This window comes from Rhinatrema bivittatum, chromosome 6 (assembly GCF_901001135.1).
Source record: "Rhinatrema bivittatum chromosome 6, aRhiBiv1.1, whole genome shotgun sequence".
In the NCBI taxonomy this organism is placed as follows: domain Eukaryota; kingdom Metazoa; phylum Chordata; class Amphibia; order Gymnophiona; family Rhinatrematidae; genus Rhinatrema; species Rhinatrema bivittatum.
This window is the reverse complement of record NC_042620.1, coordinates 282,371,437-282,393,681: the sequence shown is the minus strand read 5'-3', so window position 1 is coordinate 282,393,681 and position 22,245 is coordinate 282,371,437. Positions and strand designations below refer to the sequence as shown.

The following is a 22,245-nucleotide window of genomic DNA, read 5'->3' as shown; positions in this document are numbered from 1 at the left end:
GCAGCCCCTACTGGACGTGGGTGAGGTCAGAGAGCACTGTCACAAAACTTCAAGTGCTTCTTCCTTTTTAGTGAAACCCTTCAGTGCCGGAGTCTTAAGTGCAAGCACTCCCTGCAGTGCCCGAGCCTGACGCTGCCTCCCTTATAGCAATAGTTTCTGCCCCTCTAAAGCCTCCAGCAAGGGACGGGATCCTCCACGAAGTGGAGCGCGCGCTTCCACTCCTCGCAGACCTCAAGGGTTGCCATAGAGATTGTACACGTCCCTAGCCCGTGACGCACTTTCGGGCGCCGGTAGCGGCGGCGGGCTGATGACGTTGTATCCGTCTCCACGTCGGAGCAGTGAGGATTTGAAGATGGCGGAAGCGGAGGATAGTAGTAAACCACTGGTGAGAAAGCGGTGGGGGACAGTAAAGTGACTCCGGCGGCATGGGCACCCGCTTGCCTGGCTATGTTATGGTTCCAGGGGATGTAGTATTGGAGGACCGAGGGAAATTCTACATGCAGTACCCCGGGCAGGGGACGTCGCAGACTCGCTCAGTGTAGTGCCAGTAGGATGAGACCAGACCAGACTTTTCAATCCCAGTGTGGTTCTTTGTATGTCCCTATCACATCCCGTGTTCTCTGCTTACGAAGACCGCATGCAGACCTAGGGTGAACGTACGGTATTGTTCTAAAATTGTAGAGTTTTTCTAAAATGCTTTGCATGTAGCAGGGTCTGGGACATAACGTATTTCATTAGTTTATTAATTTGTTATACTGCCTTTTATTTTTGTCATATATATAGAGAGAGAGAGAAAGAAAAAGGAACTCTGTGTGAAAAATATATGCAACCCTTAATTCTCTAGCTTGAAAGGGATAAGGGTTCTTTAAGGGCTTGAGGGGCCATTGCTAGGCGGGCACCACTCCATACCAGAGCTGAGTGCCAGAGTCACTCTCCCAAACCCTGGCATAGATTCTTCAGCGGGAGGGGGGAGAGAAGGAAGGATTAACTTCCGTGTTTAAATGGAAAAAGCTCCAAAGAGACACTGCAGGCAGTGTTTTAGTGTTCCATAAATAAGTCTTTACTAAATAGTTGAAATTAAAAAGTTGCAAATGATAGCCTTTAAGCAGGAAAAATCCTCCAAGCAAGTATTGAGATGCACAAAGCGAGGTGGGGGGTGTCAGGTGCTTAATCTAGGTTTTTACACCCTCCTGGGGTTTAAGGCTCTTTTGAATGGATGATGGGCTCCCTGATTCCCAGGGACCATTTTTGGTATTTTATCCTCCAATGCTTGAATCTATCCTTGCACACCTTTCTCCTCTCTTTGGACTCCTGGATCTTTGACTCTTTCACCTAATTTCTTTTCTATACACTGCAGGGCCCTAGGACAGGGTCCTGACCTTCATGTATCACTACTCCTACATAGATCTTTATTCAGCTAGAGGAAAAATCAAGGTCTTCTCTACATGAAAGAGACCCAGAATAAGGGATTTACTCCTTTGGAACAAGGATACTCTTCACAGCTGGCTCCATCAGGAGCAGCTTCCTGAGGAACCACCACAGGAATTTTTTCTTTGTAGCTCTCAATACCCACTACAGTATTTGGGAGAAAGGAGGATTGCGACTTCCCTCGCCAAATGATACATGGGACACTGGACCTCTTTCAGGTCTAACTCCCACACAACACTGACCAGAATATTTTTGGGTTTCTCCAACCAATACACAGGAGAGCGCAATTGTTGACCATTCCTGTAGGGGAGTGCTATAGTAAATGGTTCAGTCCACCACTACTCTGACAGTTTTGTGTCCTCCGATGGGAAGAAGTATAGATTTTAGTGAAGGATCCATAGGCCCTTTCCATATATACGTAACGTGTTAGTGTGTATATATATACTATTTCCTCATTGTCCTGTCAAACCAGTCTAGACAAGTGGGTTTCTCCCTCCTATCAGCAGATGGAGGCAGAGGGTAAGTTCTTTCTCCTGATGGTCTCCCTCTATATAGTCTGCAGCAGGGAAGGCATCAGTAGTCCTCTGCTTCCAGCAGATGGTAGGCTGGTCCAGCAGGAAGGAAAAGGAAAAAGAAAAGACCACTGAGGCAATAGACCAAGGTGTGGGTTGGTTCCCTCTGGCCAAGCCTGGGCTGAGTCAGGAGAGCTCCAGCAGGACAACAGCCAATTTGGACTGCTATTTCTCTCCCCAGGGAAATACAAAGTGGTAGACTCCTGCATTTCCCCAACAGTGGTGAGTACTTTTTTTTTTTTTAAAGTGCATGGCAGCTGGGAGGCAAAGGCAGGTTGGCAGCAGACTCGGCCCTGCTCTTCCCCCACCCGAGGAGGCCTCGAGTGTGGGCGGCGTGGCGAGTATTACCAGCTCATTTTGTAAAGTCTGCAGTATGCCTGAAAGGAAACTAGCACAGAACTTGGAGGGAGCGGCAGAGTGTGCAGGACACTGTGGCCTCCTCACTCAGTGATTTCCTGCCTTACTGGAACAGGGCTCCCTAGCAACAGGTTACTGCCAACACTCCTCCACAGCATCGAAGCAACTGTTCACAGGCTCCCAAAGAGGCCCTTGACTTCTGGATCCCGAGGAAGCAGGAAGCCTGGAGTTTTTAGTTGAATTCATCAAGTTGATACTTCCTCTTTATCCTGCAGACCAGTCCAGACAAGTGGGATTACCCCTGCATGCAACAGTTGGAGGCAGAGACCTCCTTCCCTCTTTTTTACAATACTTTTGGCTATATATTATGGGATAGCAGGCTGAGTATTCCGTAGTTTTCTGCCTCCAGCTGGTGGGGTCAGACAGGTATAACAAGGAAAGCTACAAAAAAAAAAAAAATCATAATAGGAGAAGAGATGATTTCTTTTATCTGCGGTCAGGCTGCTGTTTTCTCAAAAAAAAACCAACCCCAAAATCCAGTTCCGTTTTGGGTCTGGTTTTCAGGGGAAGCAGCACTCTGCATAGAGCTGGACCTGTTGGAGGGAAGACACTTGTACAGAAAAATGCAGGAATTGTAAGTATTGAGGGACCCCACACACCTTCTGTGTTCACTTTACATTGCTGAAAGAGGCCAGAAGTGCTTACTCTGGAGTTAGATGGGCAGAGCTCAATAGCGGACTTGTTTTTCCCCAAGTGGTGTTGTCCTGAGCTCTTTGAGGAAAGACAGGTATGGCAGGGTATGCAGGAGGCGGGGAGGCCAGATCAGACCCAAAAGCTGAGCTAACGTTGAAAGGAGAACAGCTGATGTTGGTGCAAAAGAAAGTTCAGTGGGTGGCAGCACAAACAGAATGCTCGGAGTGGGGAGATGCCACTGATTTATGAGCACGCCCAAGTAGGTTGGCAGTGAAACCTGCAGCCTTCAAGCAAGCAGAATTAGTCGAAAGTACTTTGAATGAATGTGTCATCTGCAAATTTTATCACCTCGCTTGTTGTTCCCCTTTCCAGATCATTTATAAATGTATTAAAAAGCACCGGTTCAAGTACAGATCCTTGAGGCATTCCAAAGTTTACCTCTCTCCATTGAGAAAATGGATCATTTAATCCAGCTCTGTTTTCTGTCTTTTAACCAGTTTGCAATCCACAAAAGTACATTGCCTCCTATGCCATGACTTTTTTTTGTAATTTGTTTTATTCCAAGTTTTTTGTAAAATTACATCAAAGAAGTCAAAACATAAGAAACAATCATCAAATCCCAGTGCCCAAATCCCTCTCCCCCCCTCAGTCCGATAAGAAGATTGCACTTTTTCTTCATTCCAGGTTTAAAATACTGACCAAATTACCTCAAACTTCTGTTTTGCCGTAATGCTATAATTCTTTCCCATCTGATGAATGATTAGAAGACTTCTATATACTGAGAGTTTACTGGGAGCGTTTTTAACTTTCCAATGCGCCACTATTTCACATCATGCTGCAATCAGAAACTAAGTAACCAATTTGATAGACTCCTTGGCATGCTGTCAATTGAAGCCGAGTAAAAATGTTAACGGGTCCTTATGCATTGTAAATTGTGTAATGTCCAAACTTAAATGCCTTATGTCCCAATATTGCTCAATTATAGGAAATGACTATAACATCTTCCCTCCATCTACACATTCCCTCCAGCAGCAATCAGATGTATTAGAAAACATTGCACTCATGTGCTGGTGTGTAATACCATCTCAGATAGATGTTTGATTAATTTTCTGCCACTTTAGCTGATGTAGATGTTTTTGCCATACACCATTGAATATCGCCCCAAATCGCATCATCAGCAGCCAAGATCCTTCACCCAATCTTTCTCATGTTTGAGAAGATCGTCTGAATGTTGACTCAACCGTCTATACATTTTTTATATAAATCCCTTAATAGGTAACCCTTTTATATAGTATTTTTCAAAGGTGGAATAACCCTTCCCCATCCATTGTTTTCCCACAGTACACTGAATATAATTTTGAATTTGCAGATATGCATAATGATCCCTCTCTCCTAAATGTTATTTTCTTTAGTATTCGGGTAGGTCAGTCCCAAAGAGTGGGTTATACACCTCTGCCAGCAGATGGAGACAGAGCAAAAGCTAAAGTCACGGCTTTATAGTCCCACCCCAACAGCCCGCCATTATTCTCTGTCTCCAGCAGATGGCGGACATGCATTTCCTTTCGGGGGATTGTCTAAGAGTGTAAAAAAAAAAAAAGTTGGAAAGGAGTTCCCTGTACGTACAGGATCAGTCCAGATTCCTGAGTTTTGCCTCCGCACTAGCAGATGGAGACAGAGCAAGATTTGATTGGCTCTGCCCTATATACCAGGGTGCCAACCACAGTCAGTCAGTATTACTCTGTCTCCAGCAGATGGTCCGGGGCTCCACTCACGGTCTGATTTAAAAGAAAAAAAAAAAAGGGAGATAGGTAGTTTGTTTTTGGTTTTATTGCTAATTTTGAATTAAGTTCGTTCTATTTAAAAAAAAAAAAAACAAAACTTACTGAAGTAAGTCGGGCTCTCGCTTGTCGGTCTTCGCCTCCCAGGGGGTTGGCAGGTCCTGAAGGGACCATCCCCCTGGTTCTGCAGGCGTCTGTGGCTAAGGGTCGAGGGCCCTAACTGTGCCTTGAAGGCAGCCCAGCTTGGGGTGATATCAAAGAGTGCGGATCACTCACACCAACCAGACCACTTCAGGACCCATCGAGTGGACAGCGGAGCAGGTCAGATGGCGTTCTTTTTTTCTGTAAAAAAAAAAAAAAAAGGCTTGATTTTTTTCGCGGTTTCTTTTCCCTTGTTGCGGTGGCGATCTGTTTGGGGGTATTTCTTTTATTTCCTTAGTTTTTGTGTCGACCCGGTGACCCTATACCACGCGGTCCGGCCTGCATCGCATGTGGGGCGGATCGCGAGCACCTCTCGCGGGTTGGGCTTTGTTCGGCCTGCATCCCCGGAGGCGAAGGGACATTGTGGCCGGTCAGGGGGGTTCTTGTGAGGCGCAGTTCCCTGGCGGGGAACTGCCTGCTTCGCAGATCGAGGTCGGTGACCGCGGGAAAAGCCACCATTTTGGGGGCCGCTTCAGTCGCGGCTCCGATTGCGGGAGAGGTTGCTGATTTTCCACACCCCTCCCCCCCCCCAAGCAGTCAGCTGCGAGGCTCGACCCGCTGGCAGCGGCTACAGGGGGAGGACTGGATGGCGATGTTGACACGGATTCTGATGATTCCTCTTCCTCTTTTTCCTCTGATTTCATTTTAGCCATGCACAGAGCCTTTAAGTCAGGGGGTTTCGAGGCACCCCCTCCCCCACCTAAAAGGCAGAATCAGACACTGGACCCCGGGAAATTTTCCAAGGCTCAACGGCCATTACGGACTATCCCACCCCGGGAGGAATCAGACTCGGCTTCGGAATCCGCAGATCCGGAGGATCCAGAAGAGGCTACCCTTCCCCGCGGGGGGGTTAAAGGAGTTGGTGAACACGCTCAGGGCTCTGCACGGCAGAGTCAAGTCACTGAGGGTGATGATCCTAAGGTGCTTTGCCTGTTCCGTAGGGAGGAACTGGGTCCACTAATTCCGGGAATCCTGGAGGAGTTAGGGATTGCGGCACCACCGGAGGAGTCTCGTTTGGGCTCAATGCATCCAGTATTATTGGGTCTGAATGGTCCTCCTACAGTCTTTCCCTTTCATTTTTCGGCTACGGATTTGCTTTTTCGTGAATGGGATACCCCAGATCTGGGATTGAAGGTCTCGAAGGCTATGGATAAGCTGTATCCTCTTCCGGAGGATGCTTTAGATATACTTCGGGTTCCGAAGGTGGATTCTATGGTTTCGGCAGTGACAAAACGGACGACCATTCCAGTTACAGGAGCTACAGCTCTTAAGGACCTTCAGGATCGGAAATTAGAAGGGCAGCTTAAGAAGATTTTTGAAGTCTCCACCCTAGGGGTTCGGGCGGCGATGTGTAGTAATTTTGCCTTGAGAGCGGGGCTTCGCTGGGTGCAACAATTGTTAGCCAATGAGGGCCTTTCAGAAGAAGAAGCGAAACAGGCGGGCCGTCTCAAAGCGGTGGTGGCCTATAGTGCTGATGCCCTTCATGATCTTCTGCGCACTTCCGCTCGCTCCATGGTCTCGGCAGTTTCGGCACGCAGGCTGTTGTGGTTACGAAATTGGGCGGTGGATGGGGCATCCAAATCCCGTTTAGGTTCCTTGCCTGTTAAGGGGAAGGAACTGGAGGATATGATTCAGTCGCTGGGCGAGAATAAGGTTCATTGCCTGCCGGAGGACAGGACGCGATCCCGGGGGATCCTTCTCCGCGCGATCTCGATTTCGAGGGGCTCGCAAGTCTCGCCCAACTCGTCCCAACATTTTTTCCTTTCGTCCTGCACCAATGCACCAGCAGTCTTCATCCCAGCCCTCTCGTGGCCGGCGCTTTGATAGGCCTGGAGTTTCCCAGCCATCTTCCGGGGGAAGCCTGCGCAATGATGTCAGGCCAGTCCTTTCCTCGGTACCAAAGGTAGGGGGCAGATTGTCTCTGTTTTACGAGGAATGGACCACAATCACGTCAGACCAGTGGGTGCTCTCAGTGGTAAGACACGGCTTCGTTTTAGATTTTGCACGCTGTCCCAGCCCAAGGTTCCTAATTTCCCCATGCGGATATACAGAAAAACGGGAGGCGGTCAGGCTCACCTTGCATCGTCTCCTAGGCCTGGGGGCGATTGTTCCGGTACCTTCCACAGAACAGTGAAAGGGCCGTTATTCCATATACTTCATAGTTCCAAAAAAGGAGGGTTCCTTCCAACCCATCCTCGACCTCAAGCAAGTCAACAGATGTCTGCAGATACCCCGTTTTCGCATTGGGACGTTACGGTTGGTCATTGCTTCCGTTCGCCCAGGAGAATTTTTGGCTTCTCGAGACCTGACAGAGGCGTACCTACACACAGGGATCCGACAGGACCTCCAGAAATATCTGAGATTTTTCGTCCTGGGGAACCACTACCAGTTTCAAGCTCTACCCTTCGGTCTTGCGACAGCTCCCAGAATGTTTACCAAGATCATGGTGGTGGTGGCAGCTTATCTTCGCCGGGAAGGTTTGCTGGTGCATCCGTATTTGGACGATTGGCTGATTCGGGCAAAGTCCGAAAGTCTGTGTCACTTGGCAATCCAGAGGGTGCCACAGGTACTGAAGTCTCTCGGTTGGGTGGTCAACTTCGCCAAAAGTCACCTAGTCCCATCCCAGTCATTGACGTTTTTGGGAGCTTTGTTCAACACACGTCAAGGAAGAGTTTACCTTTCCTTGGATTGCGGTCTCAAGCTACAGCGCCAGGTATCGTCTTTGCTTCAACAACCCGTCCTGACAGTCTGGGATTACGTACAGGTGATTGGTTCCTTGGCTTCTACGCTGGAATTGGTCCCGTGGTCATTCGCGCACATGCGGCTTTCACAGTCGGCCCTGCTTTCCCGTTGGAGTCCCATTTCTGAGCAGTTCCACCTTCCCCTGCCCTTGACGGAGCCCGCCCGTTCCAGTCTAGGGTGGTGGCTGTGTTCGAACCACCTGTACAAGGGTGTTCCACTGACAGTGCCTGAATGGACGGTGATCACTATGAATGCCAGCCTATCCGGTTGGGGAGCCGATTGTTTGCGACAGTCGGTTCAAGGGCGTTGGTCCCAGCGGAGTCTCGGTGGTCGATCAACCGATTGGAAACCAGAGCAGTTCGCCTAGGTCTGCAGGCCTTTCTTCCTCTCATTCACAGGAAGTCAGAGTGCTGTCCAACAATGTGACCACAGTAGCCTACATCAATTTTCAGGGCGGAACCAGGAGTCGGCCGGTGGCGTTGGAAGCTCGGCTGTTGATCCAGTGGGCAGAACTTCACCTATCAAGCATAGCTGCGTCCCACATAGCAGGGGTCGACAATGTTCACGCAGATTTTCTAAGTCGAAATTAGCTCGATCCCGGAGAGTGGGAGCTAGCGGACAGGGCTTATCAACTCGTATGCGACAGGTGGAGCATGCCGTGCATGGATCTCATGGCGACTTTCAAGAATGCCAAGGCTCCTCGCTTCTTCGCTCGTCACAGGGGCAGAGGGCGTGGATGCTCTGGCATTGGCCTGGCCGACAACGAACCTGCTGTACGTGTTTCCACCTTGGCCTCTGATCGGAAGAGTGCTTTGTCGGATAGAGACTCACCCGTCCGATGTGATCCTGGTGGCTCCAGAATGGTCCCATCGACCGTGGTTTGCGGATCTACTCAATCTGGTAGTCAACGGCCCGCTTAGCTTCCCGCTTCTTCCGAACCTTCTTCATCAGGGTCCTGTTTGTTTCAATCAGGTGGATCGCTTTTGTCTAGCAGCATGGCGTTTGAGAGGAGGCGTCTAAAAGGTAAAGGTTACTCAGACGCGGTCGTGACCACTCTCCTGAGGTCACGCAAGGTGTTGACTTCCCTATCTTACGTTCGTGTTTGGAGGATTTTCAAGTCCTGGTGCGTCCAATGTCAAATTGTTTCCACTCGGGCGTCGGTTTCCAACGTTCTAGCTTTCCAACGTTCTAGCTTTCCTTCAGGACGGTTTGTCTAAGGGCTTGTCCTGTAGTTCCTTACGGATACAAGTGGCAGCCCTGGGCTGTTTGCGTGGTTCTATAGATGGGGTGGCATTGGCGGCACATCCTGATGTTTCTCGATTTCTTCACAGGGCCAACCATTTGCATCCACCGGTGCGTCTTCCATGTCCATCCTGGAACTTGAATTTTGTCCTTAAAGCTTTGTGTGCACGCCCTTTTGAACCATTGAAGAGGGCGACTATGAAAGATCTCACGTTGAAAGTGGTATTTTTAGTAGCAATTTCCTTGGCACGTCGGGTCTCTGAATTACAGGCGTTATCATGCCGGGAGCCTTTCTTGCGGATCTCCGATTCTGGGGTTAGTTTACGAACCATACCATTGTTTCTTCCGAAAGTGGTGTCGTCTTTTCATTTGAATCAGTCCGTAGAACTTCCTTCTTTTTCCGATTTGGATCAGTCGGATCCTCTTTTCCAGGACTTGAAAAAATTGGATGTTCAAAGGACACTTCTGCGTTATCTGGAAGTTACTAACGCTTTTAGGACTTCGGATCACCTCTTTGTTCTTTGGAATGGGCCACGGCGGGGTAATATGGCCTCCAGGACCACGATCGCACGGTGGCTGAAACAGACCATTAACTCCGCTTACTTGCTGTCTGGCAAGCCATTACCGGTGGGGCTCAAGGCACATTCCACTCGGTCCCAGGCAGCTTCCTGGGCGGAGTGTCATCAAATCTCACCACAAGAGATTTACCGAGCAGCAACTTGGAAGTCATTGCATACTTTTGCGTGTCATTATAGACTCAATGTACAAGATCCATGCGGAGGGAATTTCAGGGTAGGCGTGTTGAGAGTGGGCCTCTCCGGTTCCTATCCCACGTAAGTACAAGCTCTGGTACATCCCAGGAGTCTGGACTGATCCAGTACATACAGGGAAAAGAAAATTAGGTCTTACCTTCGATAATTTTCGTTCCTGTAGTACCAAGGATCAATCCAGAGTCCCGCCCATTTTGTGCATACAAGTTCAGGAGAGTCCGCTACTGCTATTTGTTGTGTTCTCCGTTGATCTGCAGATTTTTTCCCGCTGTTCGTACCCTTCTTTGCAGGTCTGATTTTTCTTATTGGGGTCAGTTATCCATAGGTTCAGTTCCATTTCCTGTAGATAGATAGTTTGGTTTGAGAATCATTCTGCTTTGACATGACGTAATACTGACTGACTGTGGGTGGCACCCTGGTATATAGGGCAGAGCCAGTCAAATCTTGCTCTGACTCCATCTGCTGGTGCGGAGGCAAAACCCAGGAGTCTGGACTGATCCTTGGTACTACAGGAACGAAAATTATCGAAGGTAAGACCTAATTTTCTTGTGTCTGTGTAGTACCGCTTGCCTCCTGAGGTGATACTGTGCGGTCCCTCCTTCAGAGTGTCTCAGACCACTAGCCTTGACTGGCATGGACCTAAATTCTAATTAACGGTTGCAGGCTGAGAGAGGCTCAGCGGTGAAGGCTTTAGCCCTTTGCCCCTGTAGCCGGAACCCATTCCTGCTCTCAGCCAGAGAGGGCTGAGCTCAGGTAAAAGTTTTAAACTTTTGGAGGGGGGAAGTCAGTGACTGGAAGACAGCAGGAGAAGGGTCTGTTTCCTCAGCATTTGGTTGTCCTGTTCATACATCTGGGGAGTTCTATGAAATGAGGAGAGAGTACAGGCACAGCAGGTCGAACAGCTGGCTAGGTCCCACATCCAAGCTTCTCCCATTTTTGTGCACAGTAGGCCGCGGGGCAATTTTGCGCACTTTTTTGCTGCAGTCAGCGCACACTTGCACATCCGGGTGTGCGCCCAGTCTCGTGCATCCTTCTGGACTCATATCTTGTGCTCCCAGCTTAGGCATCTGACCTGGAGTCCAGTTTGGGTGTCCATTGGGGCGAACAGCCAAGGCACGTGGGCTTGGATGCACATTTTTTTGTGTCCATATTAGGCGCGTTTTTATGTATGGGTAAACTAGGTGCAAACCTTCTTTGTGCTGTGCGCTTATAGCATGCCACCCGCGGTGAATAAATCTAAGCACGTATCTGTGCTGCCTGCCATATCAGAGCCATTCAGCCGGAGCTTTCTTTAAGCCTGTTCTCAGCGCTGCCTGAATGCTCAAGGAGATTTGCCTCTTTCCGATTTTGCTGCAGATGGTGCATCTCCACGGTCTGAGGAAAGTGCGACTGAACGAGACACTACTGGGTTTTCTTCTCCCCTAATTGGTCCGCAGTTTGTCTTCAGGGGAAACTGGCTTGCAAGACATCAGTTTTGGGCCTCTGGGGCCTGGGATGGACCCGGCCTTTTCCTAGATGGAATTATTACAGGGATTGCAGACCTTTCTATAGGGCTGGTCTGCTGAAGCGGCAGTTCCTACTAAGGTAGGTCCAGGTGCTTGGAGTGCTCCTCTGCCTGTCTCCGTGGTCAAACAAAGAGGGCATTCTTGTTCACCCCTATCTGAGTGACTGGTTGATTCGAGCCAAGACATTGGAAGGGTCTCTTCACGTTTCCCACAGGGTGGTTTCCTTGCTGCAGGAACTAGGCTGGGTGGTGTATCTGACCAAGAGCAATTTGCAGCCATCTAATACCATGGAGTATCTGGGGGTTCGATTCAATGCAAAACAGGGCAGAGGATTTCTACTGGAGTCTCTGATCTACTCAATGCTGCGAAGTCTGATCCTTGCGGTATTCTGGTCGTCTGACTGTATGCTCTTATCTACAGGTCCTGGATTTGATGGTTGCCTCATTAGAAGTGGTTCTCTGGGAGAGGGCACATATGCGCTCTCTTCAGCATGCCTTTGCTTTCCCAATGGAGTCTGCAGTCGCAGAATTATGTGCTGAGGCTTCTCTTTCCATTAGAGATCCCATTTGAGCTGGTGGTTACTCACGGACCATCTCAGGAAGGGAATTTCTCTGATGACGCCAGATTGGTTGGTACTCGGGACAAATTCAAGCCTCTGGGGCTGGGGGGGGTGTAGGGAGATATCCCATGTTTTACCACTGAAAGCACCAAATATGAATCATAATAGCCAAGAGGGTTGCAGACGTATGCTGACAGGCCAAAACACTGTCACAGCTAAAGAAAAGAAACTTTGCCCAGATGAGAATTTTAAACCAGCACTGAAGGATGCTTATTAAGATCTGCCTGTTTGCAAGAGCCTGTGTAAATAAAACCAAGGCAGAGGGACCATGCAGCAACTTAAGCTCCTAAACAGGAGTCACAGACTGGCCAAGGGATGTCCAGAGGTCAGAAGAACCCCCCACCCTTGGATGAAGTGGGAGCATTCTGAAACGGAAAAAATGCTGACTCTGGCATACAGCTTGGCATACTGATGTGACAGGATCCCCCCAAAGAAAAGGGAGGAGGGAAAAGACCTGCAGTGCAGCAAAGACCCTCCACCCACTACATGATTATGCACAACCTTATGCATATTTATCAGCTGGAAAGTATAAGATGGGGGCAAATGAGGAGAAGAAGTGCAAACCTGAAGCAGCCCAGCATCCCCTGCTATTGAGGAGGGAGACGACTAGGTGTGACCAGGAGACCAGAAAGAGGAAACACTGTGCTTAGGGTCGGAGAGTGGCACGGGGTCTGAGACGGTGAGAGGCCGAGAGCAGCCCCAGGAGCCCAGCAAGTACCAGACCCAGAAGCAAGCCTCCTTCCTGGACTGCCCTACAGCTCTGCCAGTACCAGACCAGGAAGCAAGCCTTCTTCCCTGCCCACATTCTCCGGACCTCCAGCCAGCATCTGCTTCAGAGATGAACAGAGGGATATTGGCTGAAGTTGGAACCAGAGGTAAGTAAGTTAGCCATAAGTATTAATATATTAAGCAGGCTAAGGTTTATGGCATGTTTGAAACCACCCATGGCACAGAACTTTCTTTAGGGTAAATTGGTGCTTAGTGGCCAGGATGTTAGAGACAAATTATCTTCTAAGTGCTAAATCCTGCCAAAACTGATGTCTAATTCTGAGGAGAACACATTGTCTTTTTCCTGAACTTAGGATCATGACATGAAGTGGGAGGGGAACTGGAAGTGGCCTGAGCAGACAAGTCCTTGTACCTCTAAACTTACTTACAGGGGCTCACTGTCAGGAGTTGTTGGTGCAAGGGTGCTGGAATCCAGTGGAACAGCAGGTGGAACATCAACAGATTGGAGGCATGAGCGGTTTGGTTGGTGTGCCTGCGGTTTTCCAAGTGGCTAGAGGCTCAGGCAGTCCAGATAAATGTCCGACAATGGTGGCTTACATCAATAATCAGGGTGGAACCAGGCATCGACAGGTGTCTGAGGAGACAGATGTGTTCATGGTCTGGGCAGAGCAGCATATGCTAAGCATATCTGCCTCTCACATTGCCGGAAAGGACAATCGTACTTTCATTTGAATCAGTCCATTTCATTACCATCCCTAGATAAGCACAAGGATGCAGAAAAATTCTGCCTCTGTCATTTGAATGCCAGTAGATTTTTTGGTGTGGTGTCTGGAAGTTTCAGAACCAGTCCACCTTTCACGGTGGAAAGAAGCAGGGTGAACCAGCTTCGCAGGCTACCATAGCTCACTGGATTAAGGAGGTGGTTACGGGAGCCTATGTGGAGGCAGGAAAGCCATTACCTTTTCAGGTTAAAGCTCATTCCACTAGGGCTCAGGCGTGGGCAGTAGCAAGAAGGTCTATGATTTTGGTAGAGCAGGGTGCTGCCCTCAGGGATCTGCAGGATAAAGATTGACTACCTGTTAAAGAAGAACTTTGAGATTGCTAGCCTCTCCTTACAAGCAGCAGTTTGCAGGGAGGCCGGGGTATGAAGTGAAGTGCCCCACTGCACAATAATGGTAGAGCCAGAGAAGATTGCAGATATGGAAGCAAACAGGTTAGAATCAAGCTCGGCCTTTTTGACGGACACCCTATAAGATTTAATCAGGACTTTGGCCAAGCAAGTAGTAATGGCAAAAAGATTTCTATGGCTAAGACAGTGGTTGGTGGACTCCACGTCCAAGACAAAGTTGAACAGATTACTTTTTAAAGGTTGTCATCTCTTTGAAGATGATGTGGATAAATTAATGAGTGTTGGGAGCCTCAGAACCATTTAGGTTGCAGAGGACCAAGTTTGAAAGGTTGTTAGGCCCTTCAAGTATAAGGCCAGGGACTTTAGACAGTTCATATCTAGTAGGACACAGATTCCCCAGGGGAATAAGCCCAGGCAAGAGAGCCAGAGCGGTCCCGGAGACAAGTCCCTCCAGAATTCAGGGTGATTTAAGGGCGCCAAATGTCTTGGGGACCCTCCTCGATTTCCCCTCCCAGTGGGCAGCAGTTTAACACTTTTTGTTGATGAATTGACCCAGACAACCAAGGACAGATGGGCCCTGGGAATTATCCAGCAAGGTTATGCCCTGGAATTTCCGCCCCAGTCCCAGAAAGTTTTCTTTTGTCCCCATGCAGGTCCCCAATAAAAGAAAAGGCTGTCTGGACAACAGTAGATCGGCTACTGGCATAACAGACAATTGTCCCAGTTCCTGAGTCAGAAAAGGGGACAGGATGTTACTCTTTATGTGAGCCCCAAAAAGAGGGAACATTCTGCCCAGTATTGTACTTAGAGGGTAAACAGAGTTCTCAGAATAACCCGATTCAGGATGGAAACACTGAGATCAGTTTTATGGAGCAGTGAAGAAAGGAGAGTTTCTCACTTCCTTGTGCTTGGCAGAAGCTTATCTGCATGTCGCCATTAGGAAAGCACATCAGAAACTCCTAAGGTCAGTTAAAATATGGGATAAGGCTTTGTGGTCAGATGAGACAGAAATGGAGCTTTTTGGCCAAAATTGAAAACGCTTTATATGGCGCAAACCTAATATTTCCCATTCCTCAGCAAACACCATCCCAACAGTAAAGTATGGGAATGGCAGCATCATGTTGTGGGGATGCTTTTCCTCAGCGAGGTCTGGGCATCTTGTTAAAATTGAAGGACGGATGGATGGTGCAACATACATGAAGATATACTGCAAGACAACCTGTTTCAGTCTGCTAAAAAAACCCTAAAACTTGGTAGAAAGATCGCCTTTCAGCAGGACAACGATCCCACATTCAAGGCCAAAGCAACACTGGAATGGAGAACAACAAAAAGGTGAATGTTCTACAATGGCCAAGTCAGAGTCCAGATCTCAAACCAATCGAGAATCTCTGGCATTGTTTGAAAATTGCGGTCTACAAGCATCATCCAACCAACCTGGAGCAAACCTGTCAGTAAGAATGGGCAAAAATCACTCCCAAAACAGTGTACAAAGCAGGTAGAAACTTACCCCAACAGACATAAAGCTGTTATTGCAAAACAGGTGGTTCTACCAAGTACTAGTCTGAAGGGGTTGAATACTTAATTAAACATCTTTCAGTGTTTAATTATGTTTTACAAAAAAAAATGCAGAAAAATGAATTGTGACTGAAAATTTACTTTAAGAGCATACTGGTTTGGAGTAAACTTACTTTTTGGAACAATCTGTGTAAGTACTTGTAATCCACACAAATATAACTTTTTAGGGGATCAGATACCGGTACTTTTGCAAGCCACTGTATGTAAGAAGGGGTAATGAAAATAAAGATCCTTTGCGGGCCAGGAGAAGTTGTCTTGGAGAGGAAGAAGAGCAAATTTAAAGCTCTTTTGTTTACTATGCTGCATCAAGCTTTTTTTTTTTTTTTTCATAAAAGTTATTCAAACTCTTTGGCTATCCAAGGGGAACTCGCACATCAGCTTGGGCAGCGGGCTGTTGATGCCTTCTCTGCTGTACTAGACTATATAGAGGGAGAATATCAGGGCAAAGAACTTGCCCTCCGTAAACCCACTTGCCTGGACTAGTTTGACAGGACTCGAAGAAAATTAGCAAGTTAAGGCTTAATTTCACCATACATCAAGCTAAAACAGTGCAGAATGAACTACAGGTAATGTTGCCTGAATATACATGTAAACTTCAGTTTGGGTTGCAGTTCTGGTGTGTTGTGGTTTACTTTTATCTTTCTCTTCCCACTTCAATCACATCTAACCTTCTCCCCTCTTTCTTTATACTTTATAACTCTTTACATCTTTGAAGATGTCCAGTTGGGTTATTAACCTTTGAACTACATTTTTTTCCACACCTAGTTTGCTGGCTTGTCAGATGTATCTATATCAGAAGATATTCCGGTGGAAGGAGAGATCACTGTTCCAGTGGGAACTCATGCTCAGGAGGAGGACAGCTCTACGTTGGATGAACCTATTAAGGAAACCATTGTATGTTTGTGTATTCCAGGCTTAAGATGTGATGTTAGGGAGAACATTTGGCAGTTACCTTGTGCATTAAAGCATCTCCCTCCTTCCTATTTTGTTAATTATTTAATATACCACAATTCCTTATTGCAGCAAAGTGATGATCAATAAAAATAGCATTACTATATGAAGATTTACAATTTACAGTATCAATATTTGAATACAAAAATCATATAACAACAATAAATAGCTAAAATTCATTGAAATGATTAATATGAAAGCAAGTGAATCAAATCAAAAGTTATCAGTATTCAATAAACAGTTATTAACATGGACTTGATAATAGAGATATGAATAAGTTTATAGAAAAAACATCTAATTTCTAACAAATAATAGAATGGGCTATATATAATTTAATAAGATCACATTAGATCTAATAAGAATAATAAGTCCATCTAGTTTAAATTCATATATCAACATCCCTGTATCTGAATCCAAGGATAGAGAACGTGAACTCAGGTGCTAAGACAACCATGAATGAGAATATCCCAGCAGCAGGTTACTAAATGCTTGATTAAACAGCCTTGTTTTTTTTTTACTTATTTTTGAAGTTTTAAATAATTGGATTCTTGCCTTAATTCTGTAAGAACAGAACTCTGTAACAGAGGAGTCATCTGACTACAAAAAAGTATGTTTAGTACCCTTGAGATCCTGAATGCTCTGAGCCCCTTGCATCTCAGCCTGGCTTTCACCTGGAAAGCACTTCTGTTTCTTGAATGGGTTACTCTGTTTTAAAAGGACATGCAGAAGGCATCCCTGGAGTGCTTAAAAAATAGCATATGATGGTAGATGAGGACCGTGGCCCATCCAGTCTGCCCAAATTACTTTCTGTTGCATTTTGTTGGTCTCTGATTTTCCTTCGTGTCTTTGTGACTAGGAGCCTCCTGTACTTACCCTTTCCTTTCTTCAGCTTTGCTAATATTATTGCCTACTATGTAACAAAAAATGACAATGTTTAATATAAAACGCTCACTACAACAACAAGCACTGAATGAGAGAGATGCTTACAATATATAAATATAGAACATAATATAAAATGTTTCATTACAAAAACATACAATATTCAAAAAATTACACAATGATATCATATTGTATATATGACAAATCAATATAATATACAGAAAACTCTCAATCTTCAATCATACACACACATATCAATATGTATATATCAAACCCAAATTAACAATGTAACTGAAAATATACAAAATGAAAATAATTTTCCAAAGGTGCTTTCACGTTGGATCATATAATCAAATATGCTTGCTTGTGGTGTTCAAGACATCATTTTAATCTTCATTAACTAGATCAGACTTTTCAGTCACTAAATCCTTGATAGATTGAAACTTCCAACCACAGATGTCTCTGTCACTGACATGGCTATCTCAAATCAACAAACACTGCAAGTGTATCCCTCACAAAACCCGACAAGGGACCCTTGTTTCGCTCGTACTGGGCTTCTTCAGGAAAAAAGAAACTATTAAAAAAAAAAAAAAAAATCATCACCTATTAAAAACCCACTAAAAAATAAAATAAACCAAATATGCCATATAACTATTACCTGTTTGATCATGATTTGTATAGTCGAAGATGCTGATTTCAACAATAGAACATGTTCACAAATATCAGGTAAAGAAATGTTTAAATATACCAATGTATGAGAACAAAAATCATCAGCAAAGCACCTGGAAAAAATTCAAAGAATTCAAACAATCAGATCCCGAAATACACGAATAAAACAACAAAAACTCAAACAAACGACCCAAGCTTACCAGCAAAAAAGTCATCTTGGATACAGTCCTGTCAAAAAGATGGCCGCCGATGTGAAAGATGCCCTTACCCAGAGGTTTTAGAGAGACCTCGGACCAATAAGGAAGCAATGACGTATATTGAAAGTTACAATGAACCAATTCAAATTCCATCTGAAAAACGACATAAAAACTGACCACGCCATGTCATCATTAAGGCCGTGCAGAGTCATTGAGTTTTTGTTATTTTAATGTTATTGCCGCCACCTTCCTCTGAACCATTCAAACCCCACCCTCTTCAGAAGGTACATTTTTCTGGAACACTTTTTTTTTTTTTATTCTTTTGGAAACCCACACAGTTGTTGAAGCAGGAGCAGCTCTGGTTGCCACCTTTCATTACATTTAATGGCAAGAATTAAGCAGAAGTTCATAAATAAGGAACTCATGGTCCTGAAATAGTTTTTGTGGGCCCTCCTTTTTGCCACCTCTATTAAAAACTGTGTAGGACTGTAGGGAGAACATGCTTTAAGGACATTTATGTTGGGAGATTTGAGACTAGGCTGCTATTAAGCTAAAACAGTATTAGGTGTTGGTGAGCACTGCCTTGAGGTTGGTGAGGAGGTTTGCATAGTCTAATAATCTTGAGAAGTATTATCAGGGAGCATAAGATCCTGGTAAGGAACATTCTAGAAGATTTAGACAAAGTGGACCACAAGTTTCCTAAACTGAGGATTATGCTACATGCTAGTAACCAGTTCACATAAAAATTAAGTAAAACCTCAAAATGGAATTAACCCAGAAGGGCGAAATGGGTAAAATGGACTGATGGTGATTTGTAATGAAGCTGGAATAGGCACTGTTGCCTTACCTGTGATGGATGTTTTTGGTCTTTCAGATGCGAGATTTAAAGGCGGTGGGTAAGAAGTTTGTGCATGTCATGTATCCCCGAAAGAGCAGCGCTCTCCTGCGAGACTGTAAGTACTGCATGCACATGCGGTCTCTGGGCTGCTTAGTCTTTATCTTCTGCCGTCCTCTGTGTTACTGGTAGCAGTCTCACTGGGACTTCTGGAAGAGCAGCATAGCAGAGAAGATGCTTCATTTAAAAATAAAGTACAGATACAAACTGCACGTTTTCCGCAGATGAGAGAAAAAAAACGCAGAGCTTAGGTTAAGAACATGGCAGTAAGAGAAATTGTACCGATGACCGAGGTTTCTATCTAGTTTAGATGCCAAGGCAACACTGCTTGTTATTCTCACTGGACTTGATTTATTCCATATGCAAAGAGTACAAGAATTCGTCAAGAAGTCAGGCCTCTTGCATTTTAAGCCAGTAGTCATAAGTTGGTTGACAATTTTATCTTTTTTTTTTTTATATATATATAGATAACTGGGTCGTATCTTTAATTCATTCAAATTTGGATCCTAGAATGCATTACAGTTTAATACACAAGAAGCACACACAGAGCCGTCTCTGGTGTGTGTGACCTTGTTTACATAAAAGTTTTCCAAAGTCACAGGGAGATCAAGTGACTGTTCCAGAGTCTCAGAGAGAGCAACTGGCAGATGCGAGTTTGAACTTGCATCCCAGGAGTTCTGTGAGCTGTCCACTAAATCACAATGTTTTCTTTCACTGTTTGGAATTGGAAGAAAGGCTGAGGATTACCGGGGGATTCCTTTTATGTCTTGCGTTATAACCCAGAAGGCATTACTGTACAGCTGGTGCCTGTTCCCAGTGTTTGAGGTGTTTTGCATGTTTTAAAGGTAAAGGAATATTTCAATATAAATGGGGCTGATGCAGTAACTGTGCAGAGAAAACTGGATGCATGATTCAATATTTAAATGAGGTTGCACTAAAAAGGAGGCGCTAGGGAAAAATGTGCGTCCTTAGCGCCTCCTCGGCATCTGGCGCACAGGAGAGGTGGCTGTCAAGTGGGTTGAGAAAATGGACACTCAATCTATGCGCTTCCGTTTTTCTCCTGCTACCAGAATACGCACGCGCAAAGTACACAGTCCAGGACGTGTATCTTGTGCGTGTGTTGGGCGTCCAGAATACAATGTGTTTCAAAAACTTTTGTTTTTTTTTAAACTAAATGCTGCTTTATTTGGTTCCTCCTACTTAGAATCGCGACGATATTATTAGGAGGAATCACAGAAAGCAGAATTTTTCTTTTTTTTTTCCTAATGCGCCCTTGAGCGCGTGGCTTACCTTTAAGCCAGCCCCGGGCTGGTGTAAAGTTAGCCGCATTGGGAGGGGTTCATTGGCCACGCAGAAAACGTATTGGATCACGTGGATTCGCTAATAGCCTCATCTACATGAAATGTCCATGTGATGAGCGCTATCAGCTATGCGGTGATTTGGACGCACGTTTTGGATGCAGTAACCCCCGTATTGGATCAGGGGTTATGGACAAGCATCTAGCTATGTGCAGTGGCTAGCGCGCACAGTATTGCATCGCCCGCAGTGTGTGGTGGTAGGGCTGTTTTTTCAGCCCTCTGATGAAGTTCCGAGTCCCGAGTCCTCTCTTTCTGTTTGTTTTCTCTGTAGGGGATCTCTGGGGCCCTTTGATTCTCTGTGTTACACTAGCACTGTAAGTATCCTTTCTTTACAGAGTGGTTTATTTGGAGTTCCCGCTTCTTGTGATTTATGAATGTGACCAGACATAAAAGTGGATTTTTAAAGATGCGCACGGTTCCCGGCGCGCATGTGGGCGAGCCGATTTTAAAACATGCGCGCGGTTATAAAATTCGAAACCCGTGTGCACGTGCGCGTCTGATTTTATATCTCCGTGCGCAAGTACGGGCAGGTCGTGACTTGTGAACGCGAGGGGGGGTGATTTAAAAAAAAAAAAAAAAAAAAAGTGCGGTGACGCAAACGGCCCATTGCCAGGTCCCTCCCAGCCCGCCCCAATTGAGGAGTGGACTGGGAGGGAACTTCCCTAATCCCCTTCCTACTCTGTCTCCCTTTTCCCCTCTCCTCTCTGACCCCTAAATCCCCTCTTCCTACCCTTTTTTTTTTATTTTGGAACTTAAAAGATGAAGTAAGTTCCCTGCGCCAGCCGGCTGCTGGCGTGCACTTTCCCCAGGACCGCCGCTGTCCCGGCCGGCTCCCAACCTTGCTCCTTTTGACCAGCCCAGCACTTCCACATGTACTGGGAGAGCTGGGTTTTTTTGGGTTTTTTTTTAAATGCGCATGGCCCGGCCACGCGCGTATCTCCTGGTATTTGCCCGCACAGGGCTTTTAAAGTGTAGCTGTTACCTCTTAGTTCCACCTGTAAACATTTGGGGTAAAAAGTTGCTCAAGGTTTTAAACCGAAGCATTGTGAAAAATCTCAAATTTAGCGGAAGGATCAAATTACATTTTCGGTTTAATCTAAGGCAGTGAGCTGACCATGCTGTCCAAGGAGATGTAGTCTTGTAGCGTAGAGTTTAGTGAAGGTGTAATACAGCTGCTGTTTCCCCAGCATAGTTCTGAGTAGTGTAGAGATTCCTCATTATTGTTAGTGTGATGACCCTGGCAGTGATATATATTGTGAACCTGATCTGCCTCAGTATGGAAAAGCTGAAGCAGGTATGATCTTGCAATGCATGCTGACTAATTAAGAGTTAAGGGCACGATGGCGTGTGGGTAATGTTGTTTGCACTTTCTGTACATGGAGCGATGTTGCTTGAAATTCCTGCCTTGACACTATTAGTTTGACTAACCAGGGAATGTGGACAGTTGAAGGCGTGGCAGTGCAAATAGAGTTCTGGCAGGAGTGGAGCACTGGGGGACACTGTGAGCGGAACAGATGTTACTGTAGCCCTGGCCATTCACTTCTGTCCCATGTGAGAATTCAGAAAGGGAGGTCATAGTATGCTGGGATTGTGTCTGTGCAGTTACTTTGCTGGCTCCTACCATTTTGTGTTGATACTAAAAACAGGCAGAATTCCCATTGACTTCAGCCAGAACTTTGTATTTATAAACCACCTTGTAGGAACTTTTCCCTGAAGTGTGTTGGGGCTGCTGGAGTTGCATGATCCTTTGTGAGTGCAGCTGCACTCATCTCTTCCCCACTGTCCTTTTTCTTCCCCTCAGAATGCTGCAGGGAGGGTCTGTAAACAGCAGTGAAGACGGTGGCCCCCAGTTTGCAGAAGTCTTTGTCGTCATATGGTTTGGAGCTGTCGTCATAACATTAAATTCTAAACTCCTGGGAGGTACCATGTGAGTAACGAATGATGCGGGCACTCTGA

The 22,245-nt window shown here is 46.1% G+C and overlaps 1 protein-coding gene across 1 annotated transcript in view; it reads left to right on the top strand.

Annotated features, from left to right (window-relative positions):
* The first annotated feature begins 201 nt into the window (after positions 1–201).
* YIPF6 (Yip1 domain family member 6) overlaps positions 202–22,245 on the top strand; it is a 31,577-nt gene continuing 9,533 nt past the window's right edge. Inside the window, exons 1-5 of the mRNA XM_029607284.1 lie at positions 202–385; positions 16,106–16,234; positions 18,911–18,989; positions 20,561–20,603; positions 22,091–22,216. Of these exons, the coding sequence (XP_029463144.1) occupies positions 308–385; positions 16,106–16,234; positions 18,911–18,989; positions 20,561–20,603; positions 22,091–22,216 (455 nt within the window). The 5' untranslated portion in view covers positions 202–307. The remainder of the gene's footprint in view (positions 386–16,105; positions 16,235–18,910; positions 18,990–20,560; positions 20,604–22,090; positions 22,217–22,245) is intronic.